Source organism: Mauremys reevesii, linkage group 8 (genome assembly GCF_016161935.1).
Source record: "Mauremys reevesii isolate NIE-2019 linkage group 8, ASM1616193v1, whole genome shotgun sequence".
In the NCBI taxonomy this organism is placed as follows: domain Eukaryota; kingdom Metazoa; phylum Chordata; order Testudines; family Geoemydidae; genus Mauremys; species Mauremys reevesii.
The window spans coordinates 768,213-792,236 of NC_052630.1; the positions used below are offsets into that span (position 1 = coordinate 768,213).

At 57.6% G+C, this 24,024-nt stretch overlaps 3 protein-coding genes across 7 annotated transcripts; 1 reads left to right on the forward strand and 2 right to left on the reverse strand.

Annotated features, from left to right (window-relative positions):
• Positions 1-30: 30 nt before the first annotated feature.
• Positions 31-7,069, reverse strand: LMAN2 (lectin, mannose binding 2). 2 transcript variants are annotated; one of them, XM_039484353.1, is made up of 8 exons: positions 6,833-7,067; positions 6,489-6,607; positions 6,150-6,267; positions 4,466-4,545; positions 2,540-2,701; positions 1,459-1,573; positions 1,013-1,132; positions 31-592 (listed from the first exon to the last, which is right to left on the reverse strand). In XM_039484353.1, the coding sequence occupies exons 1-8, from the start codon at positions 7,020-7,022 to the stop codon at positions 432-434; spliced, it is 1,065 nt and encodes a 354-aa protein (XP_039340287.1). In that variant the 5' UTR covers positions 7,023-7,067; the 3' UTR covers positions 31-431. The 2 variants fall into 2 exon arrangements, with proteins under 2 accessions (XP_039340287.1, XP_039340288.1); XM_039484354.1 differs by lacking the exon at positions 2,540-2,701 and having other exon boundaries at positions 6,833-7,069.
• A 3,670-nt stretch (positions 7,070-10,739) lies between these two features.
• On the reverse strand, positions 10,740-24,014 carry LOC120371002 (ADP-ribosylation factor-like protein 3). Of its 4 annotated transcripts, none has more exons than XM_039486434.1 (9): positions 23,861-24,014; positions 20,928-21,067; positions 19,548-19,781; positions 18,548-18,673; positions 13,610-13,753; positions 13,401-13,517; positions 13,091-13,141; positions 12,049-12,234; positions 10,740-11,504 (listed from the first exon to the last, which is right to left on the reverse strand). In XM_039486434.1, exons 4-9 carry the CDS (start codon positions 18,563-18,565, stop codon positions 11,457-11,459), a joined length of 564 nt encoding a protein of 187 aa, XP_039342368.1. In that variant the 5' UTR covers positions 18,566-18,673; positions 19,548-19,781; positions 20,928-21,067; positions 23,861-24,014; the 3' UTR covers positions 10,740-11,456. The 4 variants fall into 4 exon arrangements, with proteins under 4 accessions (XP_039342368.1, XP_039342366.1, XP_039342367.1 ...); XM_039486432.1 differs by lacking the exon at positions 20,928-21,067 and adding an exon at positions 21,147-21,311; XM_039486433.1 differs by lacking the exon at positions 20,928-21,067 and adding an exon at positions 21,132-21,311.
• On the forward strand, positions 21,334-23,865 carry LOC120370195 (collagen alpha-1(I) chain-like). The gene has a single exon (XM_039484523.1). The coding sequence runs from the start codon at positions 21,334-21,336 to the stop codon at positions 23,863-23,865; it is 2,532 nt and encodes an 843-aa protein (XP_039340457.1).
• Positions 24,015-24,024: the final 10 nt, after the last annotated feature.

Consider the following 24,024-nt stretch of genomic DNA (forward strand, 5'->3'; position numbering starts at 1 on the left):
CTCGCCGAGGCAGACGGGCGGTGCGAGCCCTATAACAATCCCCTCGCGGGCCCGGCCGGCAACAGACCTTCATCCCCCCACAGCCGGGTCTGTCTGGGGGCGGCACCGGCCAGCACGGCAGGAGCCGCGGGGAGGGGGAGCTGCTGCGCCCACCTCCACGGGGGGCGGGAGAGAGAGAGAGAGACCCCCCCCCCAGCCCTGCCCCACCCCTGGAGCCAGTGCTGGATCCCCCAGGAGAGCCCGTGCCGGTGCAGTGCTTGCTCATCACTTCCTGCTGGTTTGACACAGCTACCCAGGAGGAGCCAAGGCAGAAACAAGATACCAAAATACTCCTGTTATTTCTCCAAAAACAGCTTGTTAGAAACCAAAGTTTTGTACAATCCCCCATAGAAAAGATCACATTTGGGGCCGGGGTCAGGCCAGCGTCTCCGCTAGTAAAAACGCTTGTTCCTCTCCTGCCGTCTCTGGAAGACTACAGCCCCCACCACAGCACACACGATGATGCCCAGCAGGGCGCAGAGCAGCAGCAGGAACACCTTCCAGCCAGTCAGGGGCCCACTTCGGAAATTCCCTGTCGGGTCATCCACGTTGTCTGTGGGCAGGAAAGAACAAGGCTTAGAGCAGAGAGATTTACACACACGTCTCCTATTCCACCTTGAGCTTGGGATCTCACATGGTTAACAAATGGGCTAATGCTGACCTGCCAAATCCCCCTCCCAAGAGAGTGGCTTTTGGGCAAGTCAATGTCACACGTTACTGTGTTAAGAGCAAGCAGGGAGATTCCATTGCTCAGGGTGGGGTAGCAAAATCCCCACACAACGCCAGGCTGCATGTGAGAAATGCCCTCCCACCACAGATGCTATGCAGTGTTGGATCTCATGCTGCATGTGGCTGAGGGTCCAGCATTGGTCTATCTAGGTCCTTGCCAGGGACTAGCTGAGCACTCAGCAGGCCTGAAGGGATGACACAGGAACCCTCTCTATCATGGGTCCCCAGAGCCCAGAAGATTCACCTTTTGGTGACTTAAGGAGGCTGACACTGGGCTCAATCTTTGTCCAGTCGATGTTCTCTTCCTCTGGTGGATGCTCTACCATCAGCTGAAATAGCTTCATTGAGATGATGTCATGATTGTCTAGGAAACAAGAATCAATTATTAGACGATAGCACAGCCCTTTCCAAGCTGCATGCCCTCAAAGGCCCATGAAAAGATTCCTCTTGTGCTCTCTCATGCCCTAGTCTCCCCCAGGCCCACCCTCCCTGACTCAGAAACCTGGCTTCCATGTGGGAGGCTTTCCCCAGCTGCCTAGCCAAAGAGCTTGCTCTCTTTCCCAGGCTGCCTGTCTCCTCTCCTGCATGGTTAAGAATTCCAAGTGCTCAGCCCACTGCAAGGCAGCACTGGAACACCACTCCACCCACAGCACCATGCCCCAGCTCCTCCAGTTCAAAAGGAGCTCTCACCAGACAGGTCCCCTGTGCCAGCAGAAGCCCCAAAGAAGTAGCCAGTGGGCAGTCGGACTCCTGCAACATCAATGCAGTTCTTCCACTCATTCTTGTCCTCCACATCGGTCATCACCTGCCAGGAAAAGGCAATGTCATTTCAGGGCGCAGAAGCAAGGGCATCAGAGCCTTCTCAAAAGTGGGGGTGCCAGGGGCCCCCACCACCAGCCAAGCTGGAAGCAGGAGTGGGGCCAGGAGTCCACCCCACCCAAGGCCAAAAGCAGCCCCCTTCCCGTGTCCAGGCTCCACGTCCGGCCCAGGGCAGGCAGAGATGGAGGGTATGTATTGGCTTCCCACAGCTGCCCATGTGGCTCTCCTCGACCCAGCTCCGGCCAGGTCTTGGAGCTGCAGCCCAGCCACAGTTAAGAGCTGCGCAAGCAGTTGTGGGGAGCCACGGCACGGACCCTCCACTTGCCTGTGGTGTGAGGTATCTGCCATCAGCAGCCCCCGGCCTCTGTTCCCGTTCCCCCAAGGCAGGCGGAGGGTCCATGCTGCGGTTCCCACCTTAGCGGGCTGTGGCTCCGAGGCCTGCCCTGCCCCACATAGCCAGGTCGGGAAGAGCCACACAAGCAGCAGTGGGGAGCCAGCACAGAGTCGTGGACAATCTACCTCCACCGGGCCGGGAGCCCAGGGGCTGCTGTCAGCCCTCCCCTTCCCATGCAGGCAGGTGGAGGGTCCATGTGCATGGCTCCCACAACTGCCCAGGTTCCCCTCCCCAGGGGAACTCCATGCCAGCCTGGCAGTGGGGGGAGTCTCGGGGGGAAAGGAGGGGGTCTGCCCCAGCAAAATTCCACTTTGAAAAAGTGGAAGAGCCCTGGCCCCCTCTGTTCTGGCACCACTGGCACAGAGTTCAGCCCAGCCCTCTCTCTAGAGCCACGGTGGCAAGAGGGCAAGTTGGCTGATCCAGGTGATGGGAGGACAGCTCTTTCTCAGCACATCACCCCTTGGTCTTAGTCTTGGCAGTGAGCCATGCAGTTGGGTTTGGCTGCAGAGAGCCTGCAACAAGCATGAAGCTCAGCGCCATCTCCCAAATCCACCTCACCGTCAGCCGGCCCCTGGAGTAACGAACTGCCAGGAAAGTGTCATGGTTCTGATTTCGAAGATCAGCTGTGCAGCCCGATAGCTCTGTCCAGCGCCCATCCTTACTATGATCATAGGCCAGGGAGCCGTTGTTCACCATGGCAGAAATGTACGGGAACACCCGCTGGAGGGGCAGAGAAGGAGAACATTATTCCGAGCCTTCTACAGGTTCGGAGAGATCTGCATTCTGCATGAGGGGCAGATATGTCCCACAAGTCTGAGCCTCCACCTGGCAGGACCCATGTGCATCTAGGCACCTTACCAGGGCACAGACATCCCTCTGAAGCTATGGCTTTGCCTAAAGGGACCCGATGAAGAAGAGCAGCAAATAAGTCAAAGGTTCTTTTCTAGCTTGACCTCAGGATGTGTTTTGTTGAGGGAAACAGATGTAGCGAGACCCTGCTATCCAGTCCTTAGGCCACACTTGGGAAATGCATCTCAGCTGGAGCACACAAAACTATCAGATGAGCACGGAATTAGGAAGGCTCCAAGCAAGGGCCAGTCATGCAGTTCTCTCTGCCTGCCCATCCTAAGCACAGACAATGGCCAGCTCCATCAGGTTTGTAGTGAGAAATAAACCTCCCTGCTAACATTTTCTTCCTTCCTGACATGCTTCTGACCCCTTCGATACAGGATGGGCCGCCTCAGATCTCAATTATTTTTATTATTTGTATTCCAGTAGCACCTAGGAAACCAGGATCACATTGTGCTAGGCACTGTACAAGCACCGTTCCAAAGAACTTACAATTGAATTATAAAACAAGAGACACCAGACAGACATAGACAGATGTGAAAGTACAAGCAAACAATAAGACATTACTGGTTGGCATGAAAGGCAGCAGTCTCTGCACACCAGTGGCTTAGTCATTGTCAATCTTTTTTTTTTTTTTTTGGCAGGCATGACAGCAAAGGAGAGCCTTTGGAAGACTGCTGAAGGAGCTTTGCAGATGCTCAGGGAGAGCTCCTCCCAAGTATCACGGGCAGCATGGGAGAAAGCACAAAGGTGTTCATTTGAAAATATAGACAAACGAGCAGTGGAAGCTGGCATCATGAAATCAATCAGATGCAAGCATCCAAAGATCAGTAGTGAGCGAGAGAGGACAGGTAGTGGGGAGAGGCCACGAAGGGCCTTGAAAGTGAAGACAAGCAGCTTGTGTTTGATGAGACAGAGAAGACTGAGCCAGTGGCTCTTGTTAGATGAAAGTTACCATGGCAGCCAGAAGATGTAACGAGACTTGCACACACATGGGAGAAACGAAGAGAATCAATAACAAAAATACACCCCCTTGTGAGCACATTTTGGATGGATTTCTGCCAAACTGAGCTGAGAGTTTAAGAGTTAATACAGGAATGATTAGACTGAAGTTTTCCTTCTCATCTCCATTTCTATCATGTATTTGCAACCAAGGGCAGGACTAATCTGGCAGAACTGACCTATGATCTAGCAACGGACATTTAGTAAATCATCGTCATAAGGGCTGAAAGCTCCCTGAGAGACCTGGATGAAGTGAGGGAACTCTCAGGGCAGGTTTTCTTTGATCTGCAATTTTAAGTTTTTCCTTTGTATATTTAGTAAGTGGCACGAGGGTCATGTTTCTTCCTTGCATCTCTCCCCTAGGTCAGCAGGAATTAGAGACCCTGAAAATAGGTTCTTTCTAGCTGACTCAACATGTCCTAACCCTCTCCTTTTTCCTACTACATACATCTCTTCCTCTCCCTTCCACTGCCCCCCAGTACAGTCAGGCTAGCCCCAGCCCCGTGCCCACACCACAAGTGATATGCCAAGACCACATAGCAAGAAAAGACAGCTCCTTGGTGCTAGTCACAATGAACCCAGTCCATGCTGCCAGGAGCCTGAGGCCTCCCCAGGCTTCCTGTCACCACTTACCTCTGTTGCTTCATCGTTGGGGTATGTGTCCAGGAAAATGGCCAAGCCATGGAAGTTATCCTTGCTGCCAAAGACAGGGCCTAGAAAAGCAAAGCAGCACAGGGTTAATAGTGCTCTGACAAAGGGGCTACAAAGAACTTCAAATCACACCTACCCCCCATAATACGCAAGGCAGATTCACTTATCCAACTAAACATGAGATGGAGGAGAAAGGGCACTAAGGATCCTCCAACTCTGCATTGCAGTGACCAGTCTCTGGTGAATGTCTCATCCCATTGTTAGCCAACGTGTGTGTGATACACATTACTGATGCCACCTCATTATATATGAAGTGAATGGTATGAATATTGTATGTATAAGTGTTGGCTATTTATGCTAACTGACTTGTATTGTTTTTCCCCAGGGCTTTGGAGTGGAGCAGTAGGTTTTTGCCTGGAGCGGGAGCGGAGCTCCAAAGCCCTGTTTTTCCCCACAATGCTGTTCACCCTTGTTCACTGGTATATCGCACAATACCTTTGAACAGGACAACTCAGCATTTGGCCTAAGTGGATAGGAACACTGTCAAAGGCAAAATCCATTAATATTCTGCCCTGGTACAAGCTGGAGAGCTAACTTCATGGATCAATAGCTGGAATGTTAATATCCAAAACAACGATAAAATAAAGGTACAGAACAACAAGTTCAGGAACTGGTACAAATTGGTGGGTTGGATCTTAGGTGTTATAGAAAACGCTTTGTAACTCGTCAGCAGCTGTTCTATATGCAGAAATGGTTTGGGGGCTGTATCACCGAAGCACACATTCTGTGTAAGGTGAACATGCTACAAGACAAGAACTGCTTCCCAAAAGGAGGGAAGTGTTTACTTTTCGTACTGTAATGCTTTGTCTTTAGACAATAAATTTGGTTCAGTTTGTTATTTGGTCTCTTGAACATTTTTTAAGATCAGCACATATAGTCAAACATTTGGCTAAGCTTTTAATGAACAGACTAAGGCTGCTATCAAATCAGCCAGTGGAGTTTTATGAAATGCTTCCCCAAAGAAAAATCGCACACCTTTCAAGCCGCTTCTACCCAAGCAACATGAATAAGTAGTCTTTAATTCATTGTTACAAGTAACTTCTCTAGGGGAAAGCGCTAATGGAGAGCTTAGGTGCTAGAGACTAGTGAGACTTTGATACCAAAAAGCAGCTGTGAGAGTCACGTGTTATATGACAGGGACAAACCAGCCCAGCTTCTGTCAGGGCACGTCATGAAGTGAGGCGCACTCAGGGCTCAGAGCCCTAGCCCGCCGTAGACAGCACATGGAGGAGAATTGCAACATACACTTTGGAGTTAGTTTCCCAGACCTGAAGAAGGGCTGTGTGTAGCCTGAAAGCTGGTCTCTCTAAATTGGTCTAATACAAGCTATTGCCTCACCCACTTTGTCTCTCTGACTTTGGATAGAGATACTCAACAAAGTGGACTGGCAACCCCCACTCCTGCTCCCTAGAAGTAGACTCGAAAGGGGGTACCCCAGTGCTATGGGGCACATTAGTTACATTTCCCCCTCCTGAGCTGCTGCTGGCAGTTACTGAAAGGATTAAGTGTAGAAGCCATGATGACAGGAACTTTTCCCCACCTTGCCCCCACAGTGGGAGGGAGATCTTGCCTTCTATGAGTGCATGCACCATCCCCTACTATGTACCTGGCACGAGGCGCTCCCGGGTGTACCACAGGGCAAAGCCATCCCCGTGCAGGTTCTTCTTGCCTGCTCCATGGATCTTGAAGTGGACATGGAGCTCCCAGTCCTTGAGGAAACAGGGCTGAGAGAGAGGGAGTCACACTCAGTACCATTGACAGCATTCAATGGACACCTCCCCCACCCATGGGGACTCCCCCAGACAGAACTTCTTAGCCACGGCACTCTCTCTCTTTCCTCTCACGGACAACAGTTATAGTCCCCACAGAAGCTGCAGCATTCACCCTCCTTCAGGGCTTGGAACTCCGGCTCCCGAGCACCCCTCCATCTCCAGGCTGCACTCACCACACGGTTCCAGATGGAGCCCTCTTTGCTGCGCTCATCGGGGGTCAGGCGGACATACTGGCTGGTGAGCATCGTGCTCCCCTGGAAGTCCCAGAGGGGCATTGAACTGGAGCCAACCCCTAGAGCAGAGAGAAGGGTACAGCTGAGATCACGAGCTAAGCGGCGCGGGGAGGGCTGCACAGGCTCTGGGAGGCGCGGAGAACGACCATGCTGGGCAGTGCCCGGGAAAGGCCCGTGGGGACCCCCCGGGAAGGCGGGGCCAGCGAGTCTCCCGTCTCCGCCTCACTCGCGGAGGGGGAGGGGCGGGGCAGGGCCCGTCGCGGAGGGTGTCCCCGGCCCCTCACCCTGGTAGGGTTTGGTCAGCGAGTGCTCCCGCTTCAGGTGCTCGTTGTTCCCGTCGGTGAGCTCGGCGGCCCCGCGCCGCAGCCCGGACGCCAGCAGGAGCAGCGCCCCGGACAGGAGCCCACGCACGGGGCAGCCCCGGCCCCACGGCCCGCGGCCCGCGCAGCCACCTCCTCCCGGACCCGCCGCCATCCTGCTCCCACTGCTTCCGGCCGGAACCGGAACCGGAACCCGCCAGCCCTCCAATTGGAGCCCGGCCTGGCGGGGCTTCCGGAGGAGACCCCGCCCCCACGCGGAGCAACTAGTGCGAGAGCTACACGTCATTCTCCGTATCCATGGCAGCCGAGAGGCGGGGCTAACGGGCTCATACCGCTCCCATGCGCTTGGGACGGTGGGGCGGGAATACCTTCTCCCAGCATGCACTAGCCCGGGGGACTACGACTCCCGGCATGCACTTGGGCCAGGCCTGTCGGAGCGCAGCATGCCGGGACTTGTAGTTTAACCGCGTCTCTTTCGCCTCGGCTCCCGCAACCAGCCATTGGCATCGCGCCGCCCCCGGGAACCCCAAGCCGGGTGGCCACGACCCCCGCCCCTCCCCCCGCAGGCCACAGCCGAGGCAGCAGCCGGGGCCCAGCCAGCCTGATTGGAGATGCCGGACAGAGCCTGGGCGGGCAGGCTGGGCCGCTGGGGCCTGCCCCGTTACTGCCTTTCTGCCAGACGGCCCTGCCCAGAGACGGGCTGCGGCGCTGCTCGGCCCGGGATGGAGACAGGGATGTGCCAAAGGGCAGGACCCCGCCCCCGCCCCCCATTAGGCCCGGGGGATTGTCACAGCTAGGGGCAGATTTGGGTGCCTCAGCATCCCCGTCTGTGTCTCGGGTGGTTATGAGATTCCTACAGCAGCCACTGCTGGGCTGGCAGTGTCGGGGTACTCTGTGCATGCCAGCTACGGGCTCGGCCCACCCTGTGGAGGGAAGCAACAACCTCCAGAGCTGAAAGTACACATCTCTGCAACTTGAGCTAAAGAGTCTGCAGCTGGGGAATGTATCAGACCAACATCCTCTTGTTGGAAAACCATAGTGCTAATGAAGCCTTTTTGTATTAGGCCTGAGTGAACCAAAGTTATGCTATGCTTGTCCAAACTGTGTTGGAAAGCTTACAGAACTTATTAGACTGAAGGTCGTGTATTTACCTATGTCAGCTATTTTGCTTATCAGCTTGTTTGGCTCCCCAAGTGTATGCAGCTGCGTTCACATGTATGCATCCAAAGTATCTAGTACAAAGGGTCAACAGATGTATCTTGTGTCCCCTTCAGAATGACAAATGTATCCTCAACAGATGTATCTTGTAGCCCCCACAAAATGATATATGTATCCTGCATATCCAATTATCCCCTAATAGATGTCTACAGGTCAACCAAATGACGTAGACAAACGTAGGCTAAGTTGTTTGTTACTGATTATAAAAAGGCCCGTTCGGGCTTGTGGGGTGTGTCTCTTTCTCTGGCACTAGCCGAGAGGAGCACCCGCTCAGCTGACCGATCAATAAAGGGTGTGGTACTCGTCTTCCTGTCTCCGTGCCTCCTTGGTGTAATTAGGTAAGCTCCAGGGGGAAACGAGCCCTTTTGGCTAACACTCTTGCTACAGTGGGGAACGTGTAACACACTCACCACTGGGTGTAGGCTGCAGGGAGCGGGTGTAGGGTCAATGTGCAGGCCCCCTGGCTACAGCATGTGACTGTTCAGTTTCAGGATGAAGCACAGCTCCTTGGGCTGCTCTGAAATTGCCTGTTTTGCAATAACTACTCTCAGGCAGCATTAAGTTGCAGCTCAGACACTTAGGGGATTGGCTTGCAGTGGGGCTGCAGGGGTACGGATAAGGAATGTAGCCGACTATGTGCTGACTCTGACTTCCCGACTGTCTGTGCCCATGGGATGATTCTGGCCGCGGCTGCCCCCCAGAAATGCATGGAGGGTGACATCTTGTTCTACAAAATGACATCCTCTGCCCTGTGTGACTTTGCATGCACCATATGTGTAAGGTTGCGCTGTGCATGCATGCGTAAAATTGCAGCCTTCCTAACAATTGCACAGCACACCGCTGAGAGCCTGTCTGGACTTCAGGTCTAGATCAGGGGTTCTCAAACGTCATTGCACTGCAACCCCCTTCTGACAACAAAAATTACTACATGACCCCCAGAGGGGGGACTGAAGCTTCAGCCCACCCAAGCCCCACTGCACAACGTGGGGAGGCCAAAGCCAAAGGGCATCAACCCTGGGCAGGGGGCCTGTAACATGAGCCCTGCCGCCCAGGGATGAAGCTAAAGCCTGAGACCCATGGGCTTCAACTTTGGCCCCAGGCGGTGGGGCTTGGGCTTTGGCCTCAGCAAGCCTAATGCCAGCCCTGGCTGTTGTACTTAAAAGTTCTGTACAGAATCTTTTCAGGGGGAATAAGGCAAGCGCCACATTTATTAGTAATACCTGTATCAATCAACACTGTATCATATGCATATGATATATATTACACTCATGCACTCACACACACACACTACGTCTTGTTGTTACCAACTAGTTGCTCCCCCTAACTGCACTGGCCAGGTGAGTTAGATGGGGGATGGGTGAAGCCGGGCTTCTGACAAGCCAGATCAATGCTCCCATGTTGACAAAACGAGACCCGGGGTCCTCTGCAAGACACCTCCCATTTATAAATGTACAGATCCAGACTAACACGGCTACCCCTTTGATACTCACATTTATAGCCGCTTCCCTCTTAGGCAAATCTGTACCAGATTCAAAATCTGTGTCTGTGTCTGTTGGTCCTTTGTCCTGCTTTCTTCTGGGTGTTGTCCCAATGCTGCAAAGAGGGTGTTTCCAAAAGAAGGTGCTGGCTTCTAACCCCCAAGGCCGTCAATACGTCTGCTCTTCTTTAACGAGCCCACTTGACAGGTTTTATTGTCCTTGGGTCTGGCTTCCAGCCCCTCTCCACGGGTTGCAACTGTCTGGAGGTGCTTCCTTCCACACCTTGCTCATTCACACCTCGTCCTCGTTCATTCAACAGGGCAATTGATTAAGGGAGTGGAGGGGAAGATCTTATTCTACTAGCAAAAAGTATCAGAGGGGTAGCCATGTTAGTCTGGATCTGTAAAAGCAACAAAGAATCCTGTGGCACCTTATAGACTAACAGACGTTTTGCAGCATGAGCTTTCGTGGGTGAATGCCCACTTCTTTGGATGCAAGATGCATCTGAAGAAGTGGGTATTCACCCACGAAAGCTCATGCTGCAAAACGTCTGTTAGTCTATAAGGTGCCACAGGATTCTTTGCTGCTTTTACTAGCAAAAAGACATTTTTCTTCTACTTTAACTATCCTTAGGGGCTATAACATTATATCAAGGCTTAACACAAAGTTTTCTATAAGTTTTTCTACATGGGGATCTGATACAAAGTTCCTATATCAAAGGACTTGACACAAAGTTGTATGAAAATAGCTTAATACAGGGCTATATGAAGAAGCATAATACAAAATCATATGAAAGTTATATGAAGATGCTTAATACAGAGATTTATCTACATGGCGACCCCATGAAAACAGGGTCGCGACCCACTTTGAGGTCCTGACCCACAATTTGAGAACTGCTGGTCTAGAGAAGTGGTTTTCAAACTTTTTTTTCTGGAGACCCAGTTGAAGAAAATTGTTGATGCCCGTGACCCAACGGAACTGGGGATGAGGGATTTAGGATGTGGGAGGGGCTCAGGGCTGGAGCCAAGGGTTGGGGTGCAGGAAGCAGTCAGGTCTTTGGGTTGGGGCCAGGGATGAGGCGTTTGGGGTGCAGGAGGGGCTCTGGGTTTGGGGGGATCAGGGCTGGGGCAGGGGGTTGGGGTCCAGGAGGGGGTCAGGGCTCTGGGCTGGGGGGTTTGGGGTGCAGGAGAGGGTTCTGGGTTGGGAGGGCTCAGGGCTGGGCAGGGGATTGGAGCATAGGGTTGGGGCACGGACTTGCTTCCAGTCAGCGGCACAGCAGGGGTGCAGAGGCAGGCTTCCCACCTGTCCTGGCACCGCATACTGTGCTGTGCTGAAGCAGCCAGCAGCAGGTCCGGCTCCTAGGCGGAGGCGCGCAAGCAGTTCCGCATGGCTGTCATGTGCAGGCACTGCCCACCCCAGCTCCCATTGGCTGGGAACTGGCCAATGGGAATACAGAGCTGCTGCCCAGGGTGGGGGCAGGGCGCGGAGCTCCGTGGCCCCCCTGCCTAGAAGTCGGACCTGCTGCTGGCCACTTCCTGGGCGCAGTGCGGTGTCGGAACAGGTCGGCACTAGCTGACCAGAGCAACCCAGTGCTGGGTCGCGACCCGAACTTTGAAAAGCACTGGTCTAGAGGCTTGCCAGTGCCCTGGCTCCACTGGAGCCCTTGCTGCTGCCCTCCCTCCACAATTCAGGAACTGCAGATACACCAGAGACCAAATGAAACCCAGGAGGGTGAGGAATTCCAGAGAAGCTGATGAGCAATGAGAGCTTGGCCGGGAAAGGCCCTTTGAGCTCAGCAGCCTGGGGCTGGGGGTCCAGGGAGGGCCCCGGTCTACTTCTGGGAATCTCTGGGAGCTGGTGAGCGTGGCTGTGTGAACTGCAGCTCGATTCAGTCACTTCTTCCGGCTTGTGATCTGGCTGCAAATCCAGTTCATCCCATCCTATTAAAAGCAAGAGACCGGTGTGATGGAGTAGGGACTGTCTGCATGGGGGATGGGAGAGCCAGGGAGGACTTTAGGTGATGGACAATACCTGAGCCTGTAACCTGAGCTAGGCAGGAGGGAGGGGAGGTCAACACCTTTGCCCGGGAAGCTAGATAAAGGCAGAGAGCCGAGTGGAGAGGGTTGGGTCAGTTTCGGTTTGGGGCTGGGGGGTGCAGTGCAGTGCAGTGCAGGGAATCCCAAGCTGGGAACTAAGCTCCCTGCACCCCCAGAAAGACCAGATTGAGGGGTCTCTGCTGTATCCTGCGTTCCTGTTGTCCAATAAACCTTCTGTTTTACTGGCTGGCTGAGAGTCACTGTGAGTCCCAGGAAGAGGGGTGCAGAGCCGGACTCCCCCACACTCTGCGACAACCGGTATGAGCACTGGCCCCTCCCAGCGTCCCCTGGCTTGATTCCTTGTGGGGGTCTCTTTGCCAGATCACTGGCCCCTGGGCTTCTTCACTGACCTCCCCAACCTCTGCCCCTCTGGGCCTCACCCCCATACCTGGACTCCTTCCCCAGACAGGGCTGAGCAGGCCTGGATTTGCCATTGGCGGTCCCGGTACGTAGGTAGGTTCAGTCCCTCTGCGATCTCTGCAGCTGGTGCTGCACTTGCTAGATCCTGCTTGTTAGCAAACACCAGCAAAGGGACACCGGTGAGACTCTCGTCCTCGATCAGCTCCGCCAGCTCCTGACGAGAGACAGAGCGAGCAGTAGGCCCTGAGCGCAGACAGCTGCAGGGCTCCGCTGCCAGGGCCTCATTCCAGGAACTTGCACCTGCCTTGTCACGCGAGTGGGATCTGGATGATGGGTTGTGAGGCCATCCCTCACCAAGTGTCACTGAGCTGACACTTCTCTGCAAGGATCCCCGGGATACTGCCAGTCCAGCAGGGGGTCAGAGCACAAACCACAAAGGGCAGGGAGTTTCACCCTCCCTGAGGCACAACCCTTCCTGGCATCAGTCCCCTTCCAAAGGGAAAGCCCAGCATGTGTAACCGGTGGGTAGCCTTGACCCCAGCCTCTGACTATGGCCTGGGACGTGGGTTCATCTCCTGGCTCCGCCCTGGACTCTGTGACCTCAGGTGTGTTCTGCTCTGGGCCTCAGGTCCCATCAGCGTCATGGGGCTCACGAGCTGGGGAGGAAACATTCCTCACCATGAACCCCTTTGCTGCCTGCTGTGCCTTCCTTCAGCTCAGGATACAACCAGCTGCTGGGGAACTACATTTCTCACCAATCCCTCCGCGGGGGACAGGGGAGGTTCAGCAGGGGCTGGGGTTCCAGCCCAGCTTACTCTCAAAATTGAGCAGTTAACAACCCTGGTTCTCTCTGCACTCTGCATCCCATAGATATCCCCCCCTCCCCTGAAAAGTCTTAAATGGCCAGTAGATACGGTTATACTGGGCAAAGTAGCTGCTCCAGCAGCACAGCCAAGACTTAGTCCCGAAGACCCCCAGAAGCACGCACATCTGAGACCTGTCCCAGCACACGTAATGTCAAGAGCAATCGGCCCACAAGTCAGTGTATTTTCAGGGAGGCCGCATCGTACCTGCCCGGTCTCCTCAAAGCGTTTCTTGTCAGCGCTGTCAATGACGTAAATCTGCCACCGGAACAAAAGGGAAAGTCACCCATTCACTTCTTGCTCCCCATGGCACCCTGCAGGTCTCACCTTTATAGGCACCCTGCCCCCCAGGCACCCCTGGGTGGGCACCCACCAGTTCTCCCTTTGCAGGTGGGACAAAGGCTCCTGCTGTGGAACCCCAGTATTAGACCCCAGCTGGTCCAACTTCCAACACTGCCTTGTGAATGGGGCCCCTTGGGTCGTCCCTGCCCACCTGGGGGTTGGGCCTCATGCTCACCAGCATGTCTGTGTTGCCCAGGTACTTCTTCCAGTAGGGGCGGATGGCACGCTGCCCGCCGATGTCCCAGACGTTCAGCCTGAAGCCATGTGAGTGCACACTTTTTATGTTGAACCCCTGCACAGGGAAGCAAACCGGGCTGTAATTCCAGTCAGGGGAGGAGAGCCCACCTCACCCACTATGCAATAGGTCCGGGGTTCTGCACCTACCTGCGTGGGGGTGATGGTGCTGACCTCCTCCGATGCCAGGCACTTCAGCAGTGTGGTTTTTCCGGCATTGTCCAGCCCCAGCAGGACGATCCGCAGTTCCTGCTCCACGGAGCCCTTGAGTTTTTGGATGACAGCGAGCAGCCCCTGCAAGGACAAAGGGACTCTGAGTGGCCAGGGCTGCATCCCTGCAGAATCCCTGGCGGGTGGGTTTGAGCTGATTCAGAAGATGTGCTGGGGGTGCAGTCAGGGAGTTGACTGATACAACCGACAACCGAGAGCCATCGTTTCTGGGATCTATCACATGTGATAGATCTCAGAACCTGCCTGGAGAGTGAAACTGAATATTTATGGCATTACAATTGGACTTGAAAACTGACTGAAGAGCTGACATCAGCCATCTCAGACGTGATTTACAATCACCTTCAACCCCTCCCAGAGCTGAAGTCACCCAACCCACTCTAACTAGCCCTGGAGGTACTCTGAGCTGCGTGGGCCAGTTCACCACAGAAATAGTTTTCAAAGACACAAGTTGAGCACTCAGCGTGTATGTGATGAAAGGACCACAGACCAACAGCCTCCTCAGCCACAGCATGGCAGCCATGATGGGCCTAGTGAGGAAGGTGGAAGAACTCGATGGAATATTTCATGATATTGGACTTTCGAAAGGAGATCCAGTACAGATAATCCTAAAACACAACGCTGCACCATAGAGCATACATACCTCTTGCAAGATTCCTATCCACTTACTTTATAGAGTGGAAGCTGAGTTAAACAGAATTAAATGGATTGGCATAACCGAGAAAAATATCCGAGCCGACAGCACGGTGTGCCCCAATGGGATCGGCTATAAAGAAAAATAGGAAAATATGAATCTGTGTGGATCTTAAGACTCAGTGAAGCCATTGTAAGAGAAAAAATATGTCCTCCCAGCACTGTCTGACTTCCTCCCCAAAGTGAAAGGAAGTATAGGATTCTCCAAGCTGGATGCCTCAAAAAGACTCTGGCAAATTCTGGTAGCCAAAGAAAGTGTTAAACTGACTACATTTATCACACCCTTTGGTAGACTTTACTTTAAAAGATTACCTTTGGGATTACCAGTGTGCCTGAAATTTTCCAAAGACAGGGGGAGGGATAGCTCAGTGGTTGAGCATTGGCCTGCTAAACCCAGGGTTGAGAGTTCAATCCTTGAGGGGGCCATTTAGGTATTTGGGGATTGGTCCTACTTTAAGCAGGGGGTTGGACTAGATGATCTCTTGAGGTCCCTTCCAACCCTAATAATCTATGATTCTATGAAAGATGGCAGAGCTGTTAACAAACACAAATGGAGTTGTCATTTGCATGGACAATATTCTGATATATGAGGAAGAACACACCAAAACTCTCAACAAGGTCCCAAGGCTAATCATTTGGTCTGGACTAAAGCTAAACAAGGAGAAGTTTGTTTTCTGCCTATCCCAAACTGCGACAATAAACAAGGATGGAATCAGTCCTAGACCTGAGAAAGAAAAGTAGTTTGAGAATTGAATGTACCAGAATTGAGACGCCTACTGGTGATGGTGAATTACCTTGGCTGGTACCTTTCTGCAGTGACAAAACCACTGAATAAACTATTGAAGTCCTGACTATGGGGTCAAATCAAGAAATTGTCTTAAAAAAGGTAAAAGAAATGACCCCAGTAGCTCAACCTCTCAAGTTCTATGTGAATAAACCCACAATGGGGGTCAGTGGAGACACAAGCAGCTCTGGACTAGGTGGTGAATTGTTGCAACAACGTGGCTCTGAGTAGAAGCCAGCTGCATTTTGCTCTTGCACAGTCACAGACGTGGAAAAATGATCTGCACAGATTGAAAAGGAGTGCCTGGCAAGCTTAGGGGCATGTGAGAACTGTACAGAGATCTGTGTGGATTGGATTCACTTACACTGATAACAGACCATAAACCACTTGTAACCCTCTGTGATGGGGCGACTGCCCCACACTGGCCCATAAGGGGTTAATAGAGCCCTACGGAGGCAGCCAATTTGAGAGGGGCTGTAAGGAGCAGCCAATCAGGGCCTGGCAGGCCCTTATAAGAAGAGCTGCAGGTCAGAGCAGCTTGGGTAGCTACCTGAGCTTGAGGAGGGAAGGTCAGGCCAGGCTCCTAGCAGAGGAAGGAGCGCCAGCACCAGCACCCTGGACAGAGCAGTTCTACTAGCAGTGAGGGGGTGGGGGAGCTAAAGGTGGCTCTGGGTTGGCTGCGGGAATTTGCAGGCTGATGCCCTGAGGGAAGGGCAAAGAGGTGCTGGGGGCAGTGGGGAAATGGCCCAGGGAAAGGTACTGAGAGGTTGGAGGGGACGCAGCACGTGGCTGCCATCTAGAGGGTCCCTGGGCTGAGACTCGAGTAGTAGGTGGGCCCACCCCACCCCGCCCCAGCCCCCCCTGCGGATTGCCACTGAGGAAGTGGCCAGACAGTTGGCTGCAGTAGCCACTGAGGGAACTGGCTCGACTTCGGCAGACTGCAGTTCCCCCAGATGGAGGGAGAACAGAGCGTGACATAGCCAGAGGGCTGTGTCATGAAGAGGATGCCACGCTCCTGGGAGTGATGTGGGTCCTGAAGCAGAAGTGACAGCCATGAGATACCACCAGAAGAGCATGCACCGGCTAGCAGAGCTAATCCCCAGGATAGCCAGCAGGAGGCGCCGCAGTGGTGAGTGAACTCTGTCTCACCCTCATCAATGGAAAACACCTGGATCAAGCACTGCTGAGATGCCAGCGTCTCTTGCTAAGGTTAATACCATGTAACCCAATTGCTGAATATGTTCCTGGGAAAAATCGGTTAGTAGCAGACGCTCTGTGACAGAGCCAGCATTGCACTCAACTACCCGAGCTCACAGATCCTGTAAAGGCATATGTGGATGCTGTGCGCACATATAGACCAGCATCAGAAAAGAGGCTACACCTGCTACAAAAAAGCAACCTTAGGCAGTTCTACATTCCATTAGGGCCAACTGGCCCAAGTATCTAAAGGACACCAAGGAAACGACAAAACACTACTTTGTGGTACATGGACAGTTAAAGCGAGTCAAATAGACTCATGAATAAAAGCAACTGCATTGTAATTCCTGTGAAATGAGAGGAGAAATCCTAAACCTCACCTAGGAAGGACATCAAGAACTAACTAAACACCATGAATGGGCCATCCAGTTAGTGTGGGCGCCGGGCATCAGCAAGGACATAAAGATAGAACACTGGCATGTGAACACTGCAGAACTAACAGACCAACACAACACCCCTGCCAGACAGATCTTGGAAGAGACTAGCTGCAGATTTATGCCAAAGGACAGCATTATCTTATTGTCATGGACAGTTTTTCCAGGTATATGGAAATAATGTATTTGAAAGCCATAACATGTTGCAGTGTTATTGAGAAACTGAAGTGCACTTTTGCTCATTTCCGTATTCCAGAACAACTAGTGACGGACGACGGACCCCGTCTCACGGCAGCAGAATTTGAGTCATTCTGTAGGAAATATGACTTTGATCTTATTACTAGCAGCCCACATTACTCCCAAGCAAATGGAGAGGCTGAGAGAGCTGGACAGGCAGCCAAGAAAATCCTGCAGGAGGAAGATCCATTCCTTGCTCTTCCGAGATACAGATCAACACCAATAGCAGCTCCAGGAGACAGGCCCACACAGCTCCTGATGGGAAGGCAACTCAGAGCGACAGGTTGGAACAATCTCCAGCATGGCCAGATGTGAAGAGAGCAGCCCAACTGGATCAAAAAGCTAAAGAGCTTATGGGCAGCTTTACAACAGACATTACTGAGAGAACTGCCGGGTCTAGCAGTGCACCTGGAGACCACATTCTTGGCAAACTTGATGGAGGAAAAAAAACTGACAACTCCAGCTCTTGTAAAGGAAAATAATTAATTGCCCAGATCACGGGTGATCCAGACCGACTGGGGAGAGTTCAACAGAAACCATCAACATCTACAGTTTGTTCCTTGGAAAGCGCCATCAATGGAGCAAACTCTACAGATGGTGGGTGCAGATTCCAAACCTACTACAGCCAGTCGGTGACACTAACTGACAGGCAGGTGACCAAGTTGTTACACATTCAGGTCACGTAATTAGAAAACCAGTCCGCGACCTGGACACTTAACCGAGTGATACTGCACTTCAGAGACAGTGCCCCACTGTCAATCCTGGACGTGGTGGGAATGCAGAACTGCAAGGGGGAGAGGTACTGTCCCTTACTGTTCAGCTGTAATGCACCTTTCTCAAGCTGCCCTCAGGCAGACAGGGCAGCGCGTGAGAGGGGCTCATGAGTAGCACAGCAGCCGTGTTGTGCTAAGAGGGAAGCTCTGGAGCCAGGCCATAGCTGGCACAGAAGCGTGGCAGTAACGGAGGAAAGGAGGCTTGTAGGGCATTGTGGAGAGAATTGGGGCTGGCCCCAGAACCTCATGGGACCAGGCCAAGGGCTGCTGCTGCTGCCCCCACCCCTTGGTTCATCTGCATTTCAAGCCAGGCCCCATTCCCAACCTGATTCAGGCCCCCAGCCACCTGGCCCCATCCCAGCTCTCAGCCTCTGGCCCCATGGTGCATTTTGACTCCATCCTGGCCCCCCAGGGCGATCCCAGTTCCTGGCCTCCCACCACTTTGCTGATCCCAGCACTGCCCCCCTTGCTGACTGTGAGCCAGGCTCTGCCCCCTTTTGCCTAGGCCCTGCCCTCCAGCTGCTGCTTCGCTCTGGAGAGAGTAAATTGGTGCAGCCTTCCAGTGCCCCCCACCCCACACACACTGACAGGTTCCGCTCTTGGAAGTGCCAGGCCCCGGCTCTGCCATCTCAGGGGGGAGGGTTTGGGGTTCCCAGGTCCCAGTGCTGGGATAGTCACACTGAACACCCCCATCCTGTGAAGTGGCCCCACAGGGACCAAGCTGGGAGCCAGCCCCACTTACCTTCTGTACTTCACCCATGGTCTGGGAGAGTCTACATCCTCCGTAGGGTGCAGGGCGCTGGGAGCTCCTCTGGGCTCAGGGCCAGGTCCCGGCCCGCGGCTGCGTGCCTGACACACGTCCCTTCGCCTGCACGGGCAAGAGGATTAAAGCTCCAGAATTAGCTGCAGTTCCTCCATTTACCCCCAGCATTAAATACCTCCCTAGGTAAATCCCCCAGCCAGCTGTCGCCCAGCCTGCCAGCCCCTCCCACGGGCCCAGCCCTAAGCCACAGGGGAAGCAAAGTCCCTTTCCCGTCCTTGCAGGGTCATGGGGCTCAGAGCCCCCGTGGTGATACCACTGTGTCCCACTTGAGGGGAGGAGCCAGCCCAGACCCATGACAGGTGAACTCCCCCCAGCATCAAGGGGCCCTGGTTCCCCCAGACCAGCCTTCCAGGCCAGTCACCCAAGCCCATCTGCCATGCCCTATGGGACAGAGGTGAGAGCAGCAGCCCCCAGGCCGGGCCTATGCCAGCAGGGAGCAGGTGCGCTGGGCACAGGGCTGAGGTGCCAGAGCCCTGGACGGCAGTGGGGGCTGGAGGATGGAGGAGGCTGCACCATGCTGGAGGCACTGAGGTGTGGAAGCAGGAGCCCAGTGTCAGGGGAAGAGTCGGGGGCGGGCGGGTGTAGCAGAGAGTTCAGGGGAGGCTGGGGAGGGACAGCAAAGACCAGCTCCAAGCAGTAGCCCTGGTGGCAGGCAAGGGAAAAGGTCTGGCTCCTGTAGCAGCAAAGGCGGGGGAGGGGTGTTACCCTGCACTGAGAAATGGTGCGGCAGAACTTTTCCCAACGTGAGGAACTGGGAAAAGCCAGCTCCAGCCCCAGCTTCCCTACAAACCCACCCCGCTTGCTGTGGCTCCTGGGCCAAGTGCAGGCCAGGGCGGAGGCCCCAGCAGCACAGGGAGATGGATCAGTGGGAGTCCTGCCCCGTCTGGTACATCCCACATCCCCAACATTGACCCATTACCTTGGGGCTGGAGCTGCAGCTCACTCCGATGTGGGTGTTCCCTCTTCCTCTACAGGGCACAGCCCCCCAGTTCCTCCAGCACTTCCAAGCCCTGCTGGCTGCATCAATCCCAAAGGGGTCAAGTCTGTTCCTGGATGTGAACTCATCCAGATTCATCGCTGGGGTCACCGGGGGCCACGCCTCGGAGCAGCGCCACCGCAGGGCTTGTCCTTGCAAAAAGTGGGGGCATCAGACCTGGGACAGTAAAGGGGCGCTGTCAGACTGCAGAAAGGGGGGTCATAGAGCAGCCTGCCAATCCAGGATGGAGCCATAGGGTCAGAAGTGCTGCGTGGGAGTAGGGACAGCCCTCGATGTTTTGCTGGCCAGGGCAGAAAAGGTTTCAGTGCTCTCCCTGGGGGCCAGATAAAACCAGCCAGGCAGCACAGCGCTATGGCCGTCCCTGGCGGTCACCCGTCCCTAGAACAGCCCTCAGGAGGGGCAGATATGGCATCCCCCTCAGGCCGGCCGACAGCAGTTCCGGGCCCCAGGGCAGAACAGTCAATGGGCCCCAGTCCATGCGGACGCGTCCGCCTGACATTTGGGTGCTGCTGCGCCTGCACTGGCTGGTGCCCAGCGAGCTGCTGGCTGCGCTTTTCCAACCTGGCCAGGGATTCCACATGCCCGCCCGGCTACCTTCGCCGCTGCCGGTACCACCCCGTGAGCACCTAGGAGCCCTGCGGCCCGCCCGGGTGATTGACCCCCTTCCCTGCCCCCCATCTCAGTGCAATTCAGGGAGCCTGCAACCTTACTGGAATGACAAGCTGCGACTTGGGCTGAGCTGGTGCCAGGTCCAGGACAGGCTCACCCACTGCCATGATTCCCCCTCTCTGCTGGCCCTGAGCGCGGGCTGTCACGGCCTCCCAGGGCCCAGGCTCTCGGCTCCGTAGGGCCCTTGGGAGGAACCCCCTTCAGAACGACAGCCCTTCTCAGGGGTCCGCTCTCTCTTCCACCTCCCAGGCCTGCACCTCTCTGAGTCTCCAGCATGCCTGGCTCTGCTGTGGGCCCCCACAGGGAGTCCCCTTGCTCTGGGCCCCCGGGGCCTCCACACCCAGAGGGAATAATGCCCCCCCCCGCCCCCGATCTCCAGCCTTAAGTGACTCTCAGCCAGGATAAAACAGGAGGCTTTTGAACGTCTGAACCCAGCCCAGGCCGTTCCCAGGGACTCTGGCCCTGGCCAGTCTCAGCACCATCCATCTGGGCCTGTCCCACACCCCGGGTGGCTCAGGCTGCCTTTTGTCCCCAGTCCAGCAGCAGCCCCCTCCTTCCAGCCGATCATCCTACATCATGTTCCCCACCAGCCCCTCCTCCGTCCTTTGTATCCGTCCCAGGCAACCAGGTCACCTGGGCCCTCCTTCCGCCGTCCTTTGTTCCCACTAGCTGGCCCCGACGTCCCTCCTCAGCCCACTGTCCCCCCACTGGGCACCCAATCTCCAGGCCATTGTCCGGGGTCCTGGCTGGTAGGCGAGGTCACACCTGGTCCCCTGCAACAACAAACCCCATCCCCCACTTTGTTAATGCACAGAACAGGGAAACTGAGGCACACACTATGTTCATGCAAACCATTGAAAAAATCCCCCACTTGTCACAGTGGGTGGGGCTGCACCACTGGCGATCCAATCAGTGAGCATGGGTGCTGCCCAGAAGAGTGTGGTGATGGTCCCGGTGAAGTGGTGGAGCCTCTGGACCAGCTGTCCATCCTGGGTCCAGACTGAGCTGGTCAGCAGCCTGTGAGTGAAGCCAGGAGGTTATGGTCCTGGGCGCCCACACCCTGCTGCCCGGGGCGTTGGGGGAGCGACGGGACGGGGACGAGGGCTCAGCCCTGCTGCCCGGGGCGTCGGGGGAGCAACGGGACGGGACGGGACGGGGACGAGGGCCCGGCCCTGCTGCCCGGGGCGTCGGGGGAGGGACGGGACGGGGACGAGGGCCCGGCCCTGCTGCCCGGGGCGTCGGGGGAGCGACGGGACGGGACGGGGACGAGGGCTCAGCCCTGCTGCCCGGGCGCCGGGGAGCAATGGGACGGACGGGACGAGGGCCCAGCCCTGCTGCCCGGGCGCCGGGGAGCGACGGGACGGACGGGACGAGGCTCAGCCCTGCTGCCCGGGCGCCGGGGAGCGGCGGGACGGACGGGACGAGGGCCCGCCCTGCTGCCTGGGGCGCCGGGGAGCGACGGACGGACGGGACGAGGCCCGCCCTGCTGCCCGGGCGCCGGGGAGCGACGGGACGGGACGGGGACGAGGGCACGGCCCTGCGGCCCGGGGCGTCGGGGGAGCGACGGGACGGGACGGGGACGAGGGCCCGGCCCTGCTGCCCGGGGCGTCGGGGGAGCGACGGGACGGGGACGAGGGCCCGGCCCTGCTGCCCGGGGCGTCGGGGGAGCGACGGGACGGGGACGAGGGCCCGGCCCTGCTGCCCGGGGCGTCGGGGGAGCGACGGGACGGGACGGGGACGAGGGCCCGGCCCTGCTGCCCGGGGCGTTGGGGGAGCGATGGGACGGGGACGAGGGCCTGGCCCTGCTGCCCAGGGCATCGGGGGAGCGACGGGACGGGACGAGGCCCGCCCTGCTGCCCGGGCGCCGGGGAGCGGCGGACGGACGGGACGAGGCCCGCCCTGCTGCCCGGGCGCCAGGGGAGCGACGGATGGGACGGGACGAGGCCCGCCCTGCTGCCCGGGCGCCGGGGAGCGACGGGATGGGACGGGACGAGGCCCGCCCTGCTGCCCGGGCGCCGGGGAGCGACGGATGGGACGGGACGAGGCCCGCCCTGCTGCCCGGGCGCCGGGGAGCGACGGACGGGACGAGGGCTCGCCCTGCTGCCCGGGAGTCGGGGAGCGACGGGATGGGACGGGACGAGGCCCGCCCTGCTGCCCGGGAGTCGGGGAGCGACGGACGGACGGGACGAGGGCCCGCCCTGCTGCCCGGGCGCCGGGGAGCGGCGGGACGGGGACGACGGCTCGGCCCTGCTGCCCGGGGCGTCGGGGGAGCGACGGGACGGGACGGGGACAAGGGCCCGGCCCTGCTGCCTGGGGCGTCGGGGGAGCGATGGGAGAGGGACGGGGACGAGGGCCCGGCCCTGCTGCCTGGGGCGTCGGGGGAGCGACGGGACAGGACGGGGACGAGGGCCCGGCCCTGCTGCCCGGGCGCCGGGGAGCGACGGGGACGGGACGAGGCCCGCCCTGCTGCCCGGGCGTCGTGGGAGGGACGGGACGGGGACGAGGGCCCGGCCCTGCTGCCCGGGGCGTCGGGGGAGCGACGGGCCGGGACGGGGACGAGGGCCCGGCCCTGCTGCCCGGGCGCCGGGGAGCGGCGGACGGGGACGAGGCCCGCCCTGCTGCCCGGGCGTTGGGGGAGCCGGCGGGACGGGACGAGGGCCCGCCCTGCTGCCCAGGCATCGGGGAGCGACGGACGGACGGGGACGAGGCCCGCCCTGCTGCCCGGGCGCCGGGGAGCGGCGGGACGGGGACGAGGCCCGCCCTGCTGCCCGGGCGCCGGGAGCGACGGACGGGACGAGGGCTCGCCCTGCTGCCCGGGAGTCGGGGAGCGACGGACGGACGGGACGAGGGCCCGCCCTGCTGCCCGGGCGCCGGGGAGCGACGGACGGGACGAGGCCCGCCCTGCTGCCCGGGAGTCGGGGAGCGACGGACGGACGGGGACGAGGGCCCGCCCTGCTGCCCGGGCGCCGGGGAGCGACGGACGGGACGAGGCCCGCCCTGCTGCCCGGGCGCCGGGGAGCGGCGGACGGGGACGAGGCCCGCCCTGCTGCCCGGGCGCCGGGGAGCGACGGACGGACGGGACGAGGGCCCGCCCTGCTGCCTGGGGCGCCGGGGAGCGGCGGACGGGGACGAGGGCCCGGCCCTGCTGCCCGGGGCGTCGGGGAGCGATGGGACGGGGACGAGGGCCCGGCCCTGCTGCCCGGGCGCCGGGGAGCGGCGGACGGGACGAGGGCCCGCCCTGCTGCCCGGGCGCCGGGGAGCGGACGGGACGGGGACGAGGCCCGCCCTGCTGCCCGGGCGCCGGGGAGCGGCGGGACGGGACGAGGGCCCGCCCTGCTGCCCGGGCGCCGGGGAGCGGCGGGACGGGACGAGGGCCCGCCCTGCTGCCCGGGCGCCGGGGAGCGACGGGACGGGGACGAGGGCCCGGCCCTGCTGCCCGGGGCGTCGGGGGAGCGATGGGACGGGGACGAGGGCCCGGCCCTGCTGCCCGGGGCGTCGGGGGAGCCATGTGGTACTGGCTGTGAGGGGCTCAGACGCTGCAGGGAGGGGCTCTGGCAGTGCCGTACCTTAGAGGGATCCAGTCTCTCCAGGTTCTCATCACTTGAGTAGCCCCCATGCCCATCAGCTGGATGTTCCCCTGAGCGCCGTGGCTTTGTCCTGCGTTCGTGGCTCTCCTTTCCTCGAGTGCAGGGGCCTCGGCCAGGGCCAGCCGCCACCTCTGAGTGCCCAG

Excerpts from the sequence above, each read along its gene's own strand:
- LMAN2 (XM_039484353.1), bottom strand. The coding sequence starts at position 7,022 with ATGGCGGCGGGTCCGGGAGGAGGTGGCTGCGCGGGCCGCGGGCCGTGG. Across the intron at positions 6,268-6,488 it reads GCTCCATCTGGAACCGTGTG|CCCTGTTTCCTCAAGGACTG; the intron begins GTGAGTGCAGCC and ends CCTCTCTCTCAG. Across the intron at positions 1,133-1,458 it reads TGGCACAGGGGACCTGTCTG|ACAATCATGACATCATCTCA; the intron begins GTGAGAGCTCCT and ends CTTGTTTCCTAG.
- LOC120371002 (XM_039486434.1), bottom strand. Across the intron at positions 13,518-13,609 it reads GCACCATCACCCCCACGCAG|GGGTTCAACATAAAAAGTGT; the intron begins GTAGGTGCAGAA and ends TTCCCTGTGCAG. Across the intron at positions 12,235-13,090 it reads GCTTTGAGGAGACCGGGCAG|GAGCTGGCGGAGCTGATCGA; the intron begins GTACGATGCGGC and ends GTCTCTCGTCAG.
- LOC120370195 (XM_039484523.1), top strand. The coding sequence starts at position 21,334 with ATGGTCCTGGGCGCCCACACCCTGCTGCCCGGGGCGTTGGGGGAGCGA.